General features: G+C 43.1%; 1 protein-coding gene across 3 annotated transcripts in view; it reads left to right on the plus strand.

Moving 5' to 3' along the window:
* Positions 1-19,395, plus strand: part of NBAS (NBAS subunit of NRZ tethering complex) — a 327,228-nt gene that overhangs the window by 209,759 nt on the left and 98,074 nt on the right. For all 3 annotated transcript variants that reach the window (XM_032353267.1, XM_032353268.1, XM_032353269.1), the window contains 3 exons: positions 5,058-5,134; positions 5,514-5,651; positions 17,681-17,910. In XM_032353267.1, coding sequence (XP_032209158.1) covers positions 5,058-5,134; positions 5,514-5,651; positions 17,681-17,910 — 445 coding nt within the window. The remainder of the gene's footprint in view (positions 1-5,057; positions 5,135-5,513; positions 5,652-17,680; positions 17,911-19,395) is intronic.

The following is a 19,395-nucleotide window of genomic DNA, read 5'->3' on the forward strand; positions in this document are numbered from 1 at the left end:
CTGTTTTAGAATGGATTGGGAGGAGGAAGACTGAAAGCATCAAATAAGAGTGGAAGGTTGTTAAAGAGTCCAGTTTTTAAACTAGAGTGTGTGGCTCTGAAAATATAAAGTGTGGGAAAGAGTTTTTTGGAAATGCATCAGCTTGCTTGGACGGCTGATGATTGGGAGCAGAGAAGAGAGTGAAGTCCAAGAAGATTCTGTGATTTTATGTTTTACCGGTGGGGAGAACAGTGCACCATTGTCAGAATATGAGTGGTACTGGGTAAAGAATTAGTAATGTGGGGGAATGTTTGAGTCTTAACAAGCACTTGGTAATGTAGGTCTTATAAAGTGGCCCGTGGGTCAGGACTCTGGAGATAAAGGTTGGGGAAATATACTGAGGTATTGGCTGAGTTCTTCTGGGAAGACCTTGTGGAGTAGGATTGGCAGAGAGTCGTGAAATAATCTGACCGAACTCCCACATTCAGCGGCTGAGGAGGGGCGGGTCTGGTGACACACACACAGAAGAGCGTCATTTGAGGATTGCTGCTGGGGAACCCTGGGACCCTGAAGCCAAGGAAGGACCATGTGGCAGTGCCTCATACTTTGGTGAGCCCTGAGTGAAAGTAGAAAGGAGAGAACTGTTGAGTTTGTTAGAATGGAGAGCGCTCGAGGGAACATTTTTTCCCCCCAAGAATGGTGTGATTTACTTACGAGTTGAAAGGACTTTCTCTCATTCTAAATCCCCTTTGTTGATTGAGGAAAACAGCTATCTTCCTCCACAGAGAGGTTGTGAGGAATAACTAGTGGAAATAACTGTTGAGTGCTCCGTGCGAAGAAGCTGATTAAGGACAAGGGCGGTCCCAGAGGTGCGGCAGCTAGGTGCGGCAGCTGATCGGGAGTGACTGTTTGAGTCTGCTGGTGTCTTCCCGGTGCAATTAGTCTACACACCTAAATGCAGCAGCTAGTTTACTAATAGCTATGATTTATATAAAATGAAAGTAATTCCCCCTGTTACCACCATGGCAGTTACTAATGGAAGAACTGATTATCTGTCATTTTGGGGGGAAATCAAAAAGTGTCCTAAATGAAGAAATAAGGAAAATTACTTGTTTCCGCAAACCTGTAGTTCATAGGGGTGGCGGAAGGAGCTTTCTAGGTGCTTTCTATATGCTAAAGAGATGAGCTGCACTTGCTTCATTTAATCCTAATTTACATGTGAGGAAAATTAAGGTTCTGATCTAAAATCCAGAACGCTTTGAAAACCAAAAGGACTTTTCGTAACTTGCTTGGCATCAAAACCTGAACTAAGCTGACATGAGGTTATTTAAGTCTTTGCTTTATCTCGTTTTGTGAGCATTCGAATGTTTTACAGCAGAAATATTAATGTCTTTGATCATTGGGTGCTCCCAGACCGGCTGAAGGTATCATATAATATGTGGTATACTTAAGTATAACTTGCTGAAAGTCCTAAACATTCTGAATTCTGGGACACAAAATCATGCAGGAAATGGTGAGTCTCTGTTTTGATCCCCAAACTTTCTGAGGATGGTTTTCTTCTCGCCATATCATTCTGGCTCATTAATTTATAGATGTTGTTTTAGTTCTAAAATGTACCTGGGGGCGCCTGGGTGGCTCAGTGGGTTAAGCCTCTGCCTTTGGCTCAGGTCATGATCTCAGGGTCCTGGGATTGAGCCCTGCTCAGCAGGGAGCCTGCTTCCTCCTCTCTCTGCCTGCCTCTCTGACTACTTGTGATCTCTGCCTGTCAAATAAATAAATAAAATATTAAAAAAAAATGTACCTGGAATTTTGGGTTTATTTAGGTATGGCAAGACATCCAGAAGTGGAAATGTTTGTCATGAAGGAAGAAGTTTATATTCACATACCCTAGAAATAGAAGGTAGGGCAGGCCCCAGGGCCCCAGGGGGAAGCACTTGGGTCAGCCCAGAGTCACAGGCAGAGGGTTGAGGGGAAAGCAGGGGCAAAAACCTTTATTGTGTTTTCCATAGGTAAGCTTGAGAAAGCCTAAAATAGATGGTGTGAATAATTTTGTTAAGACTCCAGGCTAGAGAGCTGTCTCAATTTGTCCAGTACCTAGCCCTGGGCTGATAAGGTTAGAAGAGTGTGAAGGAATATAAAAGCCAGTGAGAAAAGGTGGTTCAGAGTATTGGCTCTGAATTGATTGCTTTGCATATCAAAGGTGTGCTCCCAGACAACTTGTTTGCGAAGGGCAGTCCTTGCAGGTTTATCAAGACCCCCCAAAATGTTAAAGCATTATAATTACATAAATAAATAAACACACTTTAAGTATGAAATAAAATCTATGTGGATATTATTCACTCAGAGTAAACATTTGTTGCTTGGTAAAAGTAACAATGATGATTCTTCCGATTTCCATTTGAAGGTGATTTTTGTCATACTTTGAGATCATGAAAATTAGCTATTTTCTCTTTCCTGCTGCATTAAGCTTTGTATGCAATTATATATGTTCAAGAAATGCTAGAGATCATCTTGTCAGTTGTTTCTAAGAAATAATATAACTATTTAAAAAATAAACCTACTGAAACTTAGGTATTTCAGATGAAGATCCTCCCCAGATATTTCCTGGGGACTATGCATTTATTTCAGTGATGTCATCACTGTTCTTTTTCCTTGTTTAGTCTGTTGTTCGGTTTTTTTGTTTTGGAATTTCCTTCAGAGTCTGTAGCATATTCACTGGAATGGCTTCTGGAGTATTTTCATCCGTTGAGGGTACTTCGGTTTTCGGATACAGACAAATGCATGTTAAATGGAGTGAAAGATTAAGTCAATTACATGATTTAAAAAAAACTAGATCTGACTGGAAGAGAATCAGTAATGGGACTGATGTTCCCAGTGGGCCTCAGAATGGCCCCAAGCACAACTCTAATAAGAGGTGTGGACCTTCGGTAACTAGGGCAAAGCCACACACCTGAAATATAAGGCTTCTGAACCTTGAGGAGAAAGAGCTAATATTGATGAGTGGGTTCACATACACTTATTTGAAAATTGGCTTCCTTTGTGCATAAAGAAGGGAAGTATCTGAAAACAAAATGGGGGTGGGAAAAAAAAACTAGGTAAGATTGCAGTTGTAGGTCACTTTGTAAGAAACTACATAAGAAAGGAAATAGACAGGAAAGAATTATTAGTATGTGATACTATTGGAATATTTCCTCCCCTCCATATGGGTCCTGAAGGACTGTGAGACAGGTATCAAATGGTAGATAGAAGTCAAGTGACAGCCATGGGATTTTGTGTGTGTGTGTGTGTGTGTGTGTGTGTTTGTATAGTATGCGATTTCTTTTTTTATTTTTTAAAGATTTTATTTATTTATTTGAGAGAGAGACAGTTAGAGAGAGAGAGAGAAAGCATGCACAAGCAGGGGACTGAGGGAGAAGCAGACTCCCCGCTGAGCAGGGAGCCCGATTCGGGGCTTGATCCCAGGACCCGGAGATCATGACCTGAGTAAGGCAGACGCTTAACCAACTGAACCAGCCAGGCGCTCCCAGTATGCAGTTTCTGCACACTAAGTAAATATTTCTCATACCTTTCAGAGTGTTCTGTAAATTAAACTTACAAGTTTCTTCTTGCTTTATCTTCTGGTGTCCAGAATATATAGCTAACCCCTTCATCCTTTAGTTTTGGTAGTGTTCTAGAACACACTCACTTCTTTGCTCTCATAACTATTTGTACAAAATTTGGTTTAAGCCCTTTGCATTGTAGGTTTTACTTATTTGGAGACTTTCTTTTGTTCCAGTGTGTTTATCCCAAAGGGCGGAATCTGATTCTTATTAGTGAAATGTCTGGTTTGGAGAAGGTTCTCACTGATACGGAATGAAGGAATGAATTTGCAGATGGGCCTTGAAATGAGTAGTTTTTGATTAGGAAACCTTCTGATATTGTATGATTCCTTCGAAGTCCTGAGGCTGACCGGTGATCCAACTTGGTTCATAAGGTTGGAGAAATCAGAGGATGATATCAGTATCTAAAGAGGCAACATTCTCTCTGTAAAGCACAGTGGAGAAAGCTCAGTTTGTTCCCCCGGAGTCATCCACAGGAGATTTTGAGTTCTAAGTCAAATTTGGACACTTGCTGGTGGTTCCTTAGCCCACCACCATCTCATTGCCTAGACTGCCAGCTAAGCCCAGATTATATAAATGACTTAAATTTCAGTTCAAGTAAGACACAATTAGGAAGGTAAATCTTCTGGAAAAAAAATTATATGGTGTATTTCCAAAGTCGAATATCATTTACTTTGGATTATTCACATACTGTTCTCCTTCATTAGTGCAGATCATGAGAGTCTGTGTTCTTTAAAAATAAAGGATTTACATTGTGATTACATACGACTACCTGGTATTTGTCACTAAGACCCTAAATGAATGGAATATTTCCTTATTAATGCAAACTGTATATAAACACAGATTTTGTTGCCAGAATTCGAGCCATGACATTGATAGGTCATTGCTTATGTAAAAAATGTGGGAAAGTTGTTACTCATTGGGACGTATTTGAACATATTATATAATCAAGGCTAGGGTTTTTTGTGGAGTGGGATGAAGAGGGATGTTCTTGGAAGGAACAAAACCATCTTCATTGTAGTAATCAAAAGTCTGATCTGAAATTTGCACTCACAGCTGTTTTGTTGCTTTGATCTTTTATGCTAGTATGCTTATTTTCTGTATTAAGCTGTCCTTGACATACATAATTTTATAGCATGGCCTGGGTTTTTAAAACCGAAAGATTAGCTGTAAGAAACCATTGTCACTGATCTGTTTGCACTTAGACTTTGTACCTGCATTAACGGAATTTTCTCTTATTTAAAAACATAACAGATAGCATAGTTTGAGTAAGGCAAGGTTACTATTTAACAATATAATTTCCTGTGATCTGTATTTGGGTAGTGTTAATAGACATTTGTAAAAGGTCTTAAAGAGTCCTCTGAAGCTAATTATCTGTTGAAATCATACAGGACTAAAAAACATGGCACTTATTAAGTAACTACGAAGGTCATGTAGATCCTCAAGTAAAATGATGCTTTTTTTTCTTCTTGCCTTCAGTTCTCTTGCAGCTGGCAAGTGATGCTTTACCAAATGACATGACCTTGGGTCTTGCTTATCTTCTTGCTTTGCCACAGGTAAGTTTCCCCTTACCAAGAGAGGACTTCAGGAGTAAACAAAAAACCGAGACTGGGGATTTTTACCAGTAAATTGGTCATTACAGGATTCGGTTCCTTTTCATTGTTCTTGTGTGTTAGAGGGACTATGGTATTGGTATTCTGAGAGCAAATGCTACCATTTTAGCTGAAGTCTTAATTTCAAATCTTCTTTTACCCTCATAGGATCTGCCTTTATAGTATCTTCTGCATTGAACATGGTCCTCTTAAAGTTGAGCTTGAGATGATGCGGTGGAAACTTTGAGTTGAAATTCTCCAGTGATGACTAGAAATGTAATAGTTTATGATGATTTCCTTAACTTCCTTTCAGCGGAGTTTGTTCTGTCATGTTCCTTTCTAGGTGTTAGATGCTAACAAGTGCTTTGAAAAGCAGGCCCACTCTGCTCTGTCTCTGCAGTTGGCCGCCTATTACTGTAGCCTCCAGATCTATTCCCGCCTGGCTCCGTGTTTCAAGGACAGGTGCCATCCTCTCTACAGGGTGAGTCCTTGTGGTTTCCACTCGATTAACAAGCAGAATTAAAGCTTCTCTAAAATCATTTATATCCAGAACATTCTGCTTTGTATCCGGAACATTCTCCCTGATGGGTTTGCCCTTGCCTTTGCTCTGTTGGACAGAGTTGTTTTTCCAGGCATCACGAAGAGGCAGTTTCCAGTGTGTATTGTGAATGCCGATTCTCCTTGCGACTTTGCTGTCGTTTATGTTATTTTGCAAAGTGCTTAGGGCAGGTGAAAGTAGTAGGAGAGGAGAAATGAAGAATTGGCTTTTTAACCCACTCCCCGAAAGGAACATGGCTCCAACTGAGGACAGTAGACACTGTAGTTCTTTGAGCAGCGCTGTACTTTGATTTATTTTAAAGCCAGAAATAGGGGAGTAGTAGCTGGACAGATGAAATCTTGAAACATGTTATGCCCACTTGCTGCCACGCTCCAGACAATTTTGATACAACTTTATTGTTGATTTCTGAGCCAGAGAGTCTAAGCGTGGCCTTGGGTTACATGTGCCACCTTCTGTGAACACAGAGGTGTGACAGATGCCACGAGGTTTACCTGTATATACCAGTTTTAAATATTAGCCTTGGGAAATTGTCTGTTTTTTGTACTGGAGTATTTAAAAGAATTGCCACCTTTAAGAGTAGATAAGCAAATAGATCAGACTTTCAGATCCAGTGTGTGTACCAATAAAAGGTTTCAAATGCACTGAGGCAGGATTCTTTCTCCCCTGACTTCATAGCATACTGTAAAGAAGGAATTTCACAATTCAAATGTGAATGAAAGTTCTAGCGGTCTCAGCCACCCAAAGCATAGCTAAGCACATGAAAACATTCCATTTGTGGCAAAAATCTGTGGCTTTCCTTCATCACTTTTTCTTTAAAGAGAGTAAGGGCAGTGGGGAGGTTTGGGAGAACCATTTACAACACACAGGATAATCTCCCACAGGCTTAGACGTGGGAGACATTATTAGACATGGACTGTCCTCTGGCATAGTTTGATCACGATGACATTTGGCCAAGAAAGGAATGTTTTCTTCTTTTTCCAGTTAATAAAAGATACTCGTTATTTTGGAGATTCTGGATTTATTCTGTTTTGTTTTTGATAGCTACTGCCGCTTTGTACAGTTATTTTCTTCCATGCTCTAGTAATTTTCCTTTGTTCTGTTTTTATATCTCAGGTATGTTTTTATGTGAAATAAGAAATTGACCTACTGTGCTATAAATTGAGGGAAAGAAGTGATTATATAGGTGGAAATGTGGCAAGTTTCCTTCTAGAACAGCGTACTTAATGGCTTTCTTACATTCAATCAGACGGCTGGCAAAGAATGTTCACGGCATGTTTGCTGGAGTCTGCTTCTAAGTACCCTATCTTTCATTAGTGCTGAGCATGGACTCAAGTAACCATTTTCTCTAAAGTTCCCAAGTGTGTTGAAACACAGTGAAGCTTTACTTTGACCAAAAGCATTGTGCCTTGTTATAAATACAAGTCAGTCACGTCTTCAGAATGTACTCGACTGAGATTTTCGAGCGGGTACCGTGGCAATGGGAGCCCCCTCTTTGGTTCCCATGTACGTGGTCTGTGTTACGATCGCACTGTGTGCCCAGTGCTGTGCTCCACTTTCCGTGAGTACAGAGGGTCGAAAGGCCAGTCAGCTGGGTACCTCGTGTGTGCCCTGGGCTCTGAGCATTAACATGAAAAGACGGTTGTGGGTTCCTAAGCCCAGCACTTACTGTAAATGCGTAGAAGACAGTTGCGTACATGGGGGTGGGAGGATCTCCCCGAAAGAGCACTGCAGACCCACACGGCCCAGACCACGTGTCCATCCTCGAAGGGCCAAAGGACTTGCTGCAGAGCCACTTTGTGGCCCCACTTCAGTTTCTTGATAACCTAATTAAAGTAGTCCTCTTGAAGGAAAATTCAAGTACAGCATGTATTTTTCCTGTTTTCCCCTATAGTAAATTATTTTGTACCAAAAGTTAAAAGTCCCAAATGATGTACTGTTTCTGAGAGAGGTCACTTAGGAGAAGACCATTAAATTCCACCCCAACTTTTATATCTGAAAATCCATTTCCTTCTTCAGATGCTGCAGTCACTCCATAAGGAACCCCATTTACAATGTCCACACCTGCAGCATAGGAAGAGACAAAGTAGAACATTGAAAGCTAAGGGCTAGAAGTAAAGGTGCTTTCATCTTGGTTTCTTCTGTGTTCCCAGCAGCTCTTTTCACTTAGTAGAAGTGGGAGCATTTTATTTCCAGGTCTTGTATTTTATATATCGAGTGCCTCATGTGAAGGACCCAAAGCTTGGCATCGTGGTAAGAATAGTAAGACTTATTCCTGCCCCTTTTTACCCTTAACTCCAATTTCTGTTTCTTCCTTCCAGCTTGTGTCACCCCGCTACTTCCCTTCAACTCTTGGCCTTGTTTCTGTCACCATTTTCCTATCAAACTATCTTTTCCTTGGAAGAGGTTCCTTGGAGCTCTCCTCCCTTGCCCCAGCCCTGCGCTTCTGATTCTTGGCTGTTAGACTGCTCATACCTCCCCTTCCCCCACCCCGGCCCATAGCATGGTTCCTAACATCTGCTCCCCTTCTCCTTTTGGGCTCAATAGCAGAAGGCACCTGCTGTTCGGGGTCATTGCTTCAGGAAGCAGCATTAGATCCTAGAACACAAGCCAGTGAAGTCCATGTGGCACAGCAGTGATGGCTCCCAACATGATTTCTAACTTCTCGGCTGCTCCAGACAGAAACAGGTGGCCCTCCAGTAGGGGTTAAGGCAGCACCGGCTCAGGAACCAGCTCATTCTCCAGGGACTTCTTGGCAACTCTCTGGAAAGCATTGTGTTGGTTGGTAGTCTCAAAGGAGATCTGAAGAGTTAGAAAGTTTCCGTGATTTTTTTTTTAACATCAAGATACAAAGTCGTTCTGAAGTTCTTCCAGGTAGATGTGTTCATAGGGAGTTAATAGATGTGTGAACACCTCTCCAGTTGTTTTTTCCTCTCTACCCCGTATCCTCAAGTTAATTCAGTCTCCATGTTTCCTTCACCCAAACTACTGTAACAGCCTGGTAAACCTCACCCTGGCTTCATTTTTGTTAGTTTGTATCTTTTCCCAAACATCTGTCAGAATGGCCTTTCTGAGGTGGAGACGTGGTCATCCTGCCTTCTGCCTCAAATCCCTCCGTGATTTCCGTTGTCCTGGCAAGATCTGCACGTCTCCCACGGTCTGACCCCTCCTGTTTCTCCAACTTCATCTTCCTTTGTTCCTGCTACACCAGGCCGCTTGAATCTCTTAGGTGTCCTGTGTATTCTCTTTCCTTGTCTTCAGACTCATAGTCTTTGCTTGTAATATTCGCCTGCAACATTTCTTTGCTTAGCTCCTTGGTTCAGGTGCTACCTCACTGGGCAGGCTTCCCGCTGCCTGCCGCCATCCCGCCGTGCCCCCAGGCCTGTCTGGTGCTCTTCCGTGGGCATTGTCCTGCCCTATACTTACCTCAGTCAAAGCTCTGAAGCACTCTCTTGTTTGGAATTTAAGTACTTCTCATCTCCCTGGATGATGAACTGTTTGAGGCCAGCATCTGTGTTGTATTTGTTGGTTTTCCCAATGCCTAGAGCAGGACCTGGATAATAAAAGGGAGTAAATAAGTGTTCACTGGGTAGATTATTGAGAACTAATGAGCAAATCTGTAGCACATGTGAAATGATTGAATTGTGTGTGTGTGTGTGTGTGTGTGTGTGTGTGTGTATGTGTGTGTGTGTGTGTGTGTATTCAAGTATTTATCAAGTGATTACTTTATGCCAGGCCATGTTCTAGATCCTGGGGAAACACGAGTGAACAAAGTACGTAAAAATCCTTGCCCTTCCTGGACTTACGTTCTATTGAGGAAAGGGCGTCATAAGCAAAATAAGGAAATAAATATACTCTGTTAGATGGTGATAAGAGCTATGAAAACAAAAAGCAAAGAAGAATGAGAAGTATGTGTGTGTAGAGTACAATTTAAACAGATTCGGGGAAGATCTCAAATCGAGACAGTGACTTTTGAGGAAAGACGAAGCGATGAGCGCAGCAGCACGGAGACAGGAGGCGAGAGCGTGCCACACAGAAACAGCAGGAACGACCGCGTCGAAGCGTCCCTGTGCCCTGTGTGTACCGTGGGATTTTCTCACCACGTATTGGGGATGGTATTGAAATTTTAAATTTAAAAAATTGTGAAACTGAAAGCATTGAAGAGTTGCTTAACTCCAGATGAAAAGGACAGAAATGCCATCTGTGAGCCAACTTCACTGTGACCAGTAAGGTTTCCTCTGTTTGGCTAAGAAGTGTGGAAAAGAGTGTGTATGTGTGTGGGGGGGTCGGATAACAGCAAGGGTGAACTTAGGGGCCTGCGTGTGGGAATTGTCTGTGGGCAGGAGGAAGAGCAGACTAACCCCGAAAAGCCATCATTTCTCTTACAATGGCCCTCGTATTTGTTCTGCCCCTTGACCCTTTGAGCATCCCCATTTGGCGGCAGGTAAGACTCCGAGAAATCCAGTGGCTCGCCCCAGGTTGCTGTGGTCGGAAGGGAAGCTGTCACTTGGCGCTTCTGCTTCCCAGCTCCGCCTGCTTTGACTGGGACCCGAGCGTCTCTGGCTCGGAGGCCCCGAGAGTCATGTCCAGCCGGACGCTCCACTGCGGCTGCCGGTAAAGTCGCTCTCCCTCGCGTGCTAGGGGAACCCCTCGGTGATCGGGCCGGCTCTTCCTCACCCCAGCAGCCATGAGCCCGACACCAGCTCTTTCGAAGTTTGTGTTTTAGCTCCTCAGAATTTCTCTCTGGAGTTCACATCCCTTCTCTCACCGCGGTGCCTGTGCAGATGTAATTTCCCCACTTAAGTGCCTCCGTCTTCTTCCCACTCTCAGCATCTGAGTCTGAGCTCCAGAGAGCCTCCTGTGTGGAACCTACTCCGCTCCTGAGCAGACCTGGGCTGCTCTTGTGCGGACACCCTGTGAGCGGTTCTTTGTGGTGTGGTCAGCGATGCACGGCTGTCCCCTCTCCATGTGGCGATCTTATTTGGGGAAGGGACCCATCTCTCTCTCTCTGAATCCCCAGGACCTCACCCGCTGTGGTTCCTCAGTGGCTGCTGACTGGCATGTGCGTAGCTTCAGGAACCATTAGCTGCCATGGGTCAGGGCAGCCTTCAGACCTGGGTTTTGGGAGCTCCGGCTTGCATAGGTTGGCGGGACTCAGGCCACCAGAACCGGATGTCGGAAGTACCGGAGCTGTCCACGGACCACCTAACGGCTCACGATTCCAGTCCTGTCAGCATCTTCCTTTGCATAAAACAGCACTGCTGAGTTTAGAATTAAATATAACCAACTCCCGACGAATCACTGTAGAAATTGAAATAAAAGCGGTTTCCATTTGTTGCCTACGCATAATAGCACTCAGCAGAGCGAGCTTTCACTCAGTTGTCACTTCACCTTGTTTCTGTTTTCAGCCCTCCCATTCTCTCCTTCCACCCCCTGTGGTTCTGAGCTGCGGGAGGATAACTTAGGTAGATTTCTAGGTTTGAATGAAAGTACTGATAGAATCTGTGGGGTTATTTCTGACAAGGACCTGTACATCCTGATGGGAAGCCCCGCCTGGAGCCAGCCGGCCAGCCAGCACAGGGCCTGGAGCTTCCCTAGCTTATCTGTGTGGAGGAGGCCATCTTGCCTCTACTTTTTTTAGTGACAGAGGACAATGATTGACGACGGTCAGCTAGAAAGAGTCTTCTCTCCTCATATTTATCCTGCTTGACTTTTTTTTATATTTAAGAAATAATACACACATGGCCATAAAACCCAAATGATGAGAATGGTAGACAGCAAAAAGTCAGTGTTTCCCTTTTGGTTCCTTCCAGAAATAGTTTATAAATATGCATATGTATGTCACAGTTTTATACGCAAATGTGAATAGGCACATTCTTACCCTGATTTTGTTTTCAATTATACCTTACCTTTATAATTATTGTAAATGCATCTCGAAGTGTGATCTTTTCTAGCATTCTTTTTAAAAAGTTTCAGAAGATAAAATCGGTTAAAAATGGAAACATGTCCTTTAGTTTTATATGCTAGAGAAGTAAACCCAGCAGGGGATGGAATTCAAAACTTTATGGTAGACTATTTCTAAAATGTGGTTTTTTTAAGCCACTAATTGAAAATACTAAGTAGAAAATTATCTCAAGCAAATAACAGCCCTAGAGGGGAAACACACCACCTGTTTAAAACTTCCCAACCAATATTACCAAGAAATGGAGACTGTTAAATCCGAATGGATTTATTACCTCTACTAGTAAGCAGTAGATTAAGTCATGGGGCATTCTGTAGTCATGAATATTTAGGCATAATTTTTTTTTTTTACAGGGACTTGACCATATACTTTGAAGAAATTATATTTTATTCACCCCCTGAAGAACTGCATTGCCAAATTTTGGGGGGAAAATTAGAATAATTTAATTCTCCACACTTTCTGTGCAAGTTTTTGATGCCTTTTTATGTTGTTAGTTTTTGCAGCCTGTGATGTTTTGCAATATTACTTTGAATACTGAATAAGGCATATTTTGAAGCTACCTATAAAGTCCTTCAAAAGCTTCCTAGAAGCCAAAAGCTTTCATACCCTTGGATCATGGCATTGAGCTTCGTTGGGAAAAGAGACAGAGCTTTGACTATCCCCTACACACACAAAAGCAGCGATTTCAGTGTCAGTTTGGATGGAGAACACTGATGGAGACCCGTTGGGTGCGTGGGGGAAAAGGGCCTGATGTTGTGGACAGGGCCGTAGGTGAGAGGCAAGAGGTTTGCCTCGGTTCTTCGCTAGCGGACTGTAGCTGAGGCTGTGTGGAGGGCAGATTGGGGTCTCTGAATCGGGAACCATAGTCTCAAATGCACATCACTGGGTTGTACGAGGGTCAAATGACATTCACGTCAAAGTGCTTAGACACTTGAATGCCATACACTTGGGGCCTGAGTGAATGAATGAAATGAAGCTTTGGGGTGAGTAGGGGGTTGCTTTGGAGTATTTTGAGAGAAAGTGTAAGCTCAGGGGAAGAACTGTTATTAAAACTTAAATATCGGAAGTAATCACAACCAGTAAAGTTCCTTGAGGAAGAGCTGGAAGTAGTGATGATAATGGTAAGAGGATAATTTGCATAGAGGGCTACAACTTACAGAGTGCTAATCCACCTAGCCTCACTTCATCTCTATGACGATTCTATAAAGAAAAAATGGCTTCAGTTTTAGTAATGGAAAACCCTGAGCTCAGGGAGAAGAGCCAGTAATCAGGGTATCTGATGCCCGTTCCTGTGGTTTTTACCCATAACTGATTTTCCTTTTTCTTAGAAGCCCTTGCGAGTTGTCCTTTCTCATTAGTATTGTGTTTTACACAATAAATTGAAGGTTTGAAAACCTTTCTGTACATTTAACAAGTATTCGATGATCCATAAATTTGAAGACCCTTAGGAACCTGTCATCAAAGAATTAATTACCTGCTCCTAGTCACCACCATTATTAGGACAGAATTTTAAAAGCAGGCATGTTTATGTCAAGGGGTTGAACAGAAAAGGGTATTCTAAACTCTCTCTGTTGTCATTAGAGAAGAAAAAAATGAAAGACTTGCAGATACAGCTTGAATCAAATATTTAGTTGGGCACCTACTATTGTGTGTCCTCTAGGGTCGCTTGTATTTACACTTGCATATATGTGTATAAAAGGGATGAGAGGGAGAATGCACATGTGTGTTAAAAAAAAGCCAATCTAGATGTAATTAATGTACAATGACAACATTAAATCCATCAGTGAAAGCTGATCATTTGTAAAAGGACTCTCATACCAAGACTTAATTACATTTGGTGGGAGCTCTGCGTATACCGGGCTTGCCAAGATCCTTGTAATTTCAGGGGGCGCCTGGGTGGCTCAGTTGCTGAAGTGTCTGCCTTTGGCTCAGGTCATGATCTCAGGGTCCTGGGATCAAGACTTACATGGGCTCCTGAGTCGGCGGGGAGTCTGCTTCTCTCTCTCCATCTGTCTCTTCCTCTGCTTGTGCTCTCTCTCTCTCACACACACACTTTCTTTCTCAAATAAAAGAAAAAATTTTTAAAGGATATTTATAATCTCAAGAGCTATGCCTTCCTTGTTGACCAAGTAGAAAATGGTGGTTTTGGGGGGAGGCATTGTGCTTGGGAGTCACAGGCCACCCTGCTACTTAACCCAGTGGCCTCGGTCAAGTGTCTCCTTTTGCGTCTCTAAAACATATGATACTAGTAGAATCTGGTCCCACAGAACTGTTAGTATTAGATGAGATTCACTACATGTATGTTTGGTACTACGCCTGTCTCCACACTGAAGACTCAAGTATTAGGTATTTATTCTTAAATAGTTCTTAGTATAGTGAATGTGTTTGATGTATAAAGAATCTGAAATAAAAAGTACAGAGGGGCTGCGTAATTTCAACTTAGTAAAGGAAAAGACATTGAAGTTGTTTAAGCTGTGTCGGAATATATTGGTTTTAATCATTAGTCTGTGGTTGTACTTGGAGCGAAGATCTGCTCTGAAGATTTTAGTGGTGGGATACATGAGAAAAATTCCACACCTGGAGGAATTTCCAAGGATTTATTTTATTTTCATGGTTGAATTCCTATACATTTATAGCATTTTAGCCTTAAAAGGGGGATCATCTGGTGACGTTCCTTTGTTTTACATCCAAAGAAACTGAGCCCCTGGAGAGCCATGAGAAAGGATCCCTCTCTTGGCTCCCTCTGTGGAGTTCCCATCACTCTGGGTCTGAGACCCTGTAATGGTGCTTATAATCAGAAGCCTTCTGTGGGTTGCTTCTGTGTATGTGTTTGTCTGTCTCTGCTTTTTAATTCCTTGAGCGTAAGCTCTAGGTCCAATTTGCTTTCTTAGAATGAGGGAGACAAGAGTACTTTAAAATACTTTGTTTTACTTGTGCCCCATAACAAAGCATGAGGAGGCTGTGCTTATTGACTCCTATGGGTGAGGAAACAGGTAGGAAGTAATTGCCCCAGACCGCATCCCTACTGAGGGAGGGGCCTGGAGCGTGCAGTACCACTGACCTGAAAGCCGGTACTGCTGTCCCTGTGCTCCCTCTTACCTCATACTTGATTTGTGCGAGAGAATCTACTGCGCTCTGGAAAGGACAAGCTCAGGAAGTATACATGGTCTCTGCCATAATTCAGTAAGCTGGAATTTAATATTTCTGAGAAAAAGCAATGTAAAACAAATTGCGTAGTGGAGATACAATTAAAATGAGCGGGTTTGAGTAAATCCCACAGTCCCATTCATTTTCAGAATACCTGCTTCATGCCAGGCCTGGGTTTGTGTGTTTTATATATATTGTCTCTTGGGTTTCACACAACCGTGCAGGCTGCGTTTTACTGCCATTTTGTAGATGACACAACTGAGTATGTAGTTGTTAAGTCAGCACGAGGTCATCCAGGTAGGGCCTTCTGTGGGTCCATGCTGATTTCACTAGGCCGTGTCATTTTCTTCCTTGGCAAAGACATGAAGACGAAGGTTGTATATGGAGACTGGAAACTTTCTGTGGGATAAAGAAAAGCCCACACAAATGTTAGTGATTATGCTCAGTATTGGTTTGTGCTACCATTTTGGAGCTCTGCCCTCTACCAGGTCTTGGGATTTTTCCATAAATTGTATCAGAATACAAAGAGAATAGAAGTGAGAAGGCGTTACACAATCGAGGTCAAGTGAAGAGTGTGTAGGTCACTCTCCTCAAACAGGTACCAAATCCCTGAGATGCCAGAAAACAAAAGGTAAAACCTGAATATCCAGGAAACCTGTGGGAAAGCCTTGAGACATGGAGGTGGTGAGCTTCATGAATGGGAGTGGGAAGCAACAGCCCGGCAGAGAGGGGCTCGGGGTCCCTCCTGGAGATAGGCTGCCCGGGTCTGGCCTCTCCTTCCCAGTGCTTGAGGCAACTGCAGACTGAGGGCTTTGGTCGGAAAGCACAGGGTCGGAGTGACTATGGGAGAAAGCTGTCCTTCTTGTGGTGAATGCGGGTTTGCAGCTGGAGTGCAGAACCGGGCCGCAGGGTGCTCTGTGTAAGGATGGCTGTAGAAGACCCCTCCTGCCAGCCTGAAGCCCTGCTCATTGCAAATGTGCTCTCGCTGTCTCTACCCGTGCTAACCAGATGAGGTGTGAGCAAACAGGCAACAGTGGTGCCCACCTGGGGGGCAGAGCAGGTGTAGACCGGCTGACCGGCCCTGGAGCGGTGGCCCTATACCACATCACTTCTGGTCTGGCTGAGCCCTTGGTGTGTGACTTTGGTGCTGTCCAAGGGTTCAGTCAGTAAGCAGAAAGGTGGTGGTGGTGAATGTCAGCTGTGGAGGTGGCCCTGGGAGCTGAGGCCTGAAGCCATGGTGAGAAATACCATCTGTATGCGGCGGATTTCCACATCTCTTCTAACGGCGGGTAGATTTGCTTCTTTCATGCCTTCTTTCTTTCAGGTCTTAGCTATGTAGGCCTTAGCACCTGTTGTACCCTTTCCTGGAATTGCTCTCATTGGTTTTTGCTGGCGTTTTTAACTGCTGATACCTGAGTAGTTAATCTGGGCATTAACTCTTCCAAGAAGGTGCCCCGGAGACCCACACCCAGCTGGCCAAAACCAGCTTGTCTGTATTCCCATGGCACCCCGTGCTCATTTGTGTCACACCATTTTACAACTGCTTGATTGTGTCTCCTGGTAGATTGCATTCCTGGAGGAAAGAGTCACATCTTCTTAATGCATCACTTGGCACAAAATAGGTGCACAAGAAATATTGGAACAAATGAAGGATGGTCTCGTACCTTACTTTGGAGAGGTGGTTTTCAATCCCAAGTCTTTTGACTTGAGATATCCTTAGCCTGTGGTTTTTGCAATAGAACTGAGTGTATGCATTGCAATAGGGAAAAAACATGGACTTTTTCCTCAATTCCACCTCCTGGAACCCAAGAAGATTTCTTTAATTGGTTTTTATCGGCTCTCCCAGACTGTTCCCTAATAGGATCAAGAGAGAAATGTCAGGCTGGGTTTGGTAATATAGACTCGACATTGACAAATCTCCTTGTGTAGCTCAGAATAATGGCTCACGCATTAGAAATGCTGACAGCTTACTATAATTAGATGTGTTTCTGAGAACCAAAGGTAGATCCTGGAGTTTTTTCCTTATTCGCTTATATTAAAATATAAACCATGTCTTCCCAGGAGTTGGGAGTGATGGAGATACTGTTGTTCAAGTATCAGGCTCCCTGTTAAATATCCCCAAATTTTTCATGGTTGAGCTGCTGTTGCTTCATTGATGCCCAGACCAACTTTAATGTAAATAAATGTGGCCAATTGATCACTTATTTTTCTTTCCTGTCAACTGTTAGATTCTGGATTTTGTTCTATTTGAATAATTTTATTGTTGTTAGAGAAGCTATTAAGAATTATAGAACAGTATCCCAGTGAGCCCCAAACTGAGCTGAGTAAAAATTGGTTGGGTGCTCCCTTATATAACTAGAAGATTTTATGATTTTAGGAGTAGGGGTGGGTTTTTTCCTTACTTACCCCTGCAGAAAACACTCTTCTACTTAGTTCTCTAGGCATTTATAGTGGTGGTATTGGAACTGCTATTTTGTTATTGAGAATACTTAGATGGTCCAAATAAACTCTATCCAGGGGCATAATGACAAAAATTACTTCCAGGGTGAATTATAAATGATCAGTCTAATGTAGGATGATGGTAGTTGAAAAAAGCAAGTGGACATTATTTTTTAACTAGTTGGAGAGTTTTAAGGAACAATAGAGCAGGAGCCCAGAAACCTCCTTCCAGACTCAATTCTGTGTCTTGACTTCGTGGTCTGAAAGTGTACCACGTCTGCCACTGATTGCTCAGGGTGCTTGTGAGCCTTGATGAAACAACAGGGGACAAGCTGAACACAGCCCAGTAGACATGGTCTCTTACTCTTACTTTGCTCTGTTTTTGTTGTCACTCTTTTTGTTACAGGCTGATCCCAAAGAGCTAATCAAGATGGTCACCAGGCATGTGACCCAATATGGACATGAAGCCTGGCCGGAGGACCTGGTCTCGCTGACCAAGCAGTTGCACTACTACAACGAACGTCTCCTGGATTTCACTCAGGCTCAGGTCCTTCAGGGCCTTCGGAAGGGGGTGGATGTGCAGCGGTTTACTGCAGACGACCAGTACAAAAGGGAAACTATCCTTGGTTTAGCAGAGTAAGCAACACCTTTGTCTCATGAAGGGATGGATTTAAAATGTGAAAGGGGCGTCTGGGTGGCTTAGTCGGTTAAGCATCTGACTCGATTTTGGCTCAGGTCATGATCTCAGGGTCACGAGATCGAGCCCCGCTTCAGGCTCCACACTCAGCAGGGAGTCCGCTTGAGATTCTGTCCCCGTCCCTTTCCCCTTTCCCGACCTCCCTCTCTGTCTCTCATTTTTCTTTGTGGGTATGGAATGCCCCTTGGTTTTAATACTGTTCTCCGTTTTTTAGTTTAGATCAAATGAGAATTACTTACCTGTCAGAAGGTAGAGAAAAAGTGGGGGGTGCGGGGGGGGGGGGGAAGAAAACACAAATTAAAAAAAGAAAAAAGTGGGAAAATGTGTTCACCCACAATGGTTGTTATTAAGTAGAGTTGTTTTGTTTTTAAAACCACAGTTTGTGGAGTGCTTACCATGTGCAAGGAGCTGTGTTAGGTGCTCTGTAAACTATATCGTAAATGTTATTCAATCCTCAAGGTAACCCTATGACATAAAATGTCGTCCCCATTTTATAGCTGAAGAACGTGAGGCTTCAGAGTGTTGAGTACTTGGCCCAAGTTTACATGGGTGGTAGGATCTTCACTGGGACGTTGACCTTGACTTCTCACGTAACAAAGCCATCCCCATCTTCGTGGTGCCTCCTGGCCTCCCCATACTGCCCGATTGTGTTCCCAGGAAGACACCTGCATGGGGGTCGGTCGAGCCTTCCGGCCTTTGAAACTAAGGTTAAATTGTGCCTATATTTAATGGTTTTTCTTCCCTCTTGGTACAGTACTTTAAAATAACAAAGATGGCCCTGCTTATGGAAGTGAAACTTGCTGTTTTTCATTATTATCATTTAAATCTTTAAGAAAGTGGCAAAGTAGACTTGGCACTCTGTAATGAGTTTGTATTAGCCCGAGCTTCTTTCCTACCAGAAGACACCCCAAATTCTCTTTAGAGTAGGCAGGGACTAGAGCGATCAAAGAAAAGATAGAACAATCTGTCCCAGGATTTAGTTAATTAAGAGAAGTACAGAATCACTTTTTCTTTGCCCCTCTGTTCTCCTGGAGATTAATAATTTCATTAGAGTCATTTAATATCTACTTGGAAAGTGACCAAGGAGGTCATTTAATCCAATCTCCTCACTTTTGGAAGAGGAATCTGAGAATCAACTTTACAGAGTTTTTCAGGGTTACACGGCCAGGGTGGTGAGCCTCAGCTTCTCATTGCCAAGTCCAGTGGGCTTTTCCTTCAGGCATTTGGGAGTCCTTGGTGCCATATTCTTGGTTTCTTAGAAGAGGATTATTATGTAGAATAAAGATTACAAGGTAAGACACGTCTTAGCATCGTCTATTACATTTTGCTAGGGTTATTGACCTTGATTTTCTTTTTTAAATATCCGGCTAGTGTATGCTATGAAGTATGTCCTAAAGGACAAAGACCTGCTTTTGACAAACATG

The sequence above is a fragment of the Mustela erminea genome, chromosome 7 (genome assembly GCF_009829155.1).
Source record: "Mustela erminea isolate mMusErm1 chromosome 7, mMusErm1.Pri, whole genome shotgun sequence".
Classification (NCBI taxonomy): Eukaryota; Metazoa; Chordata; class Mammalia; order Carnivora; family Mustelidae; genus Mustela; species Mustela erminea.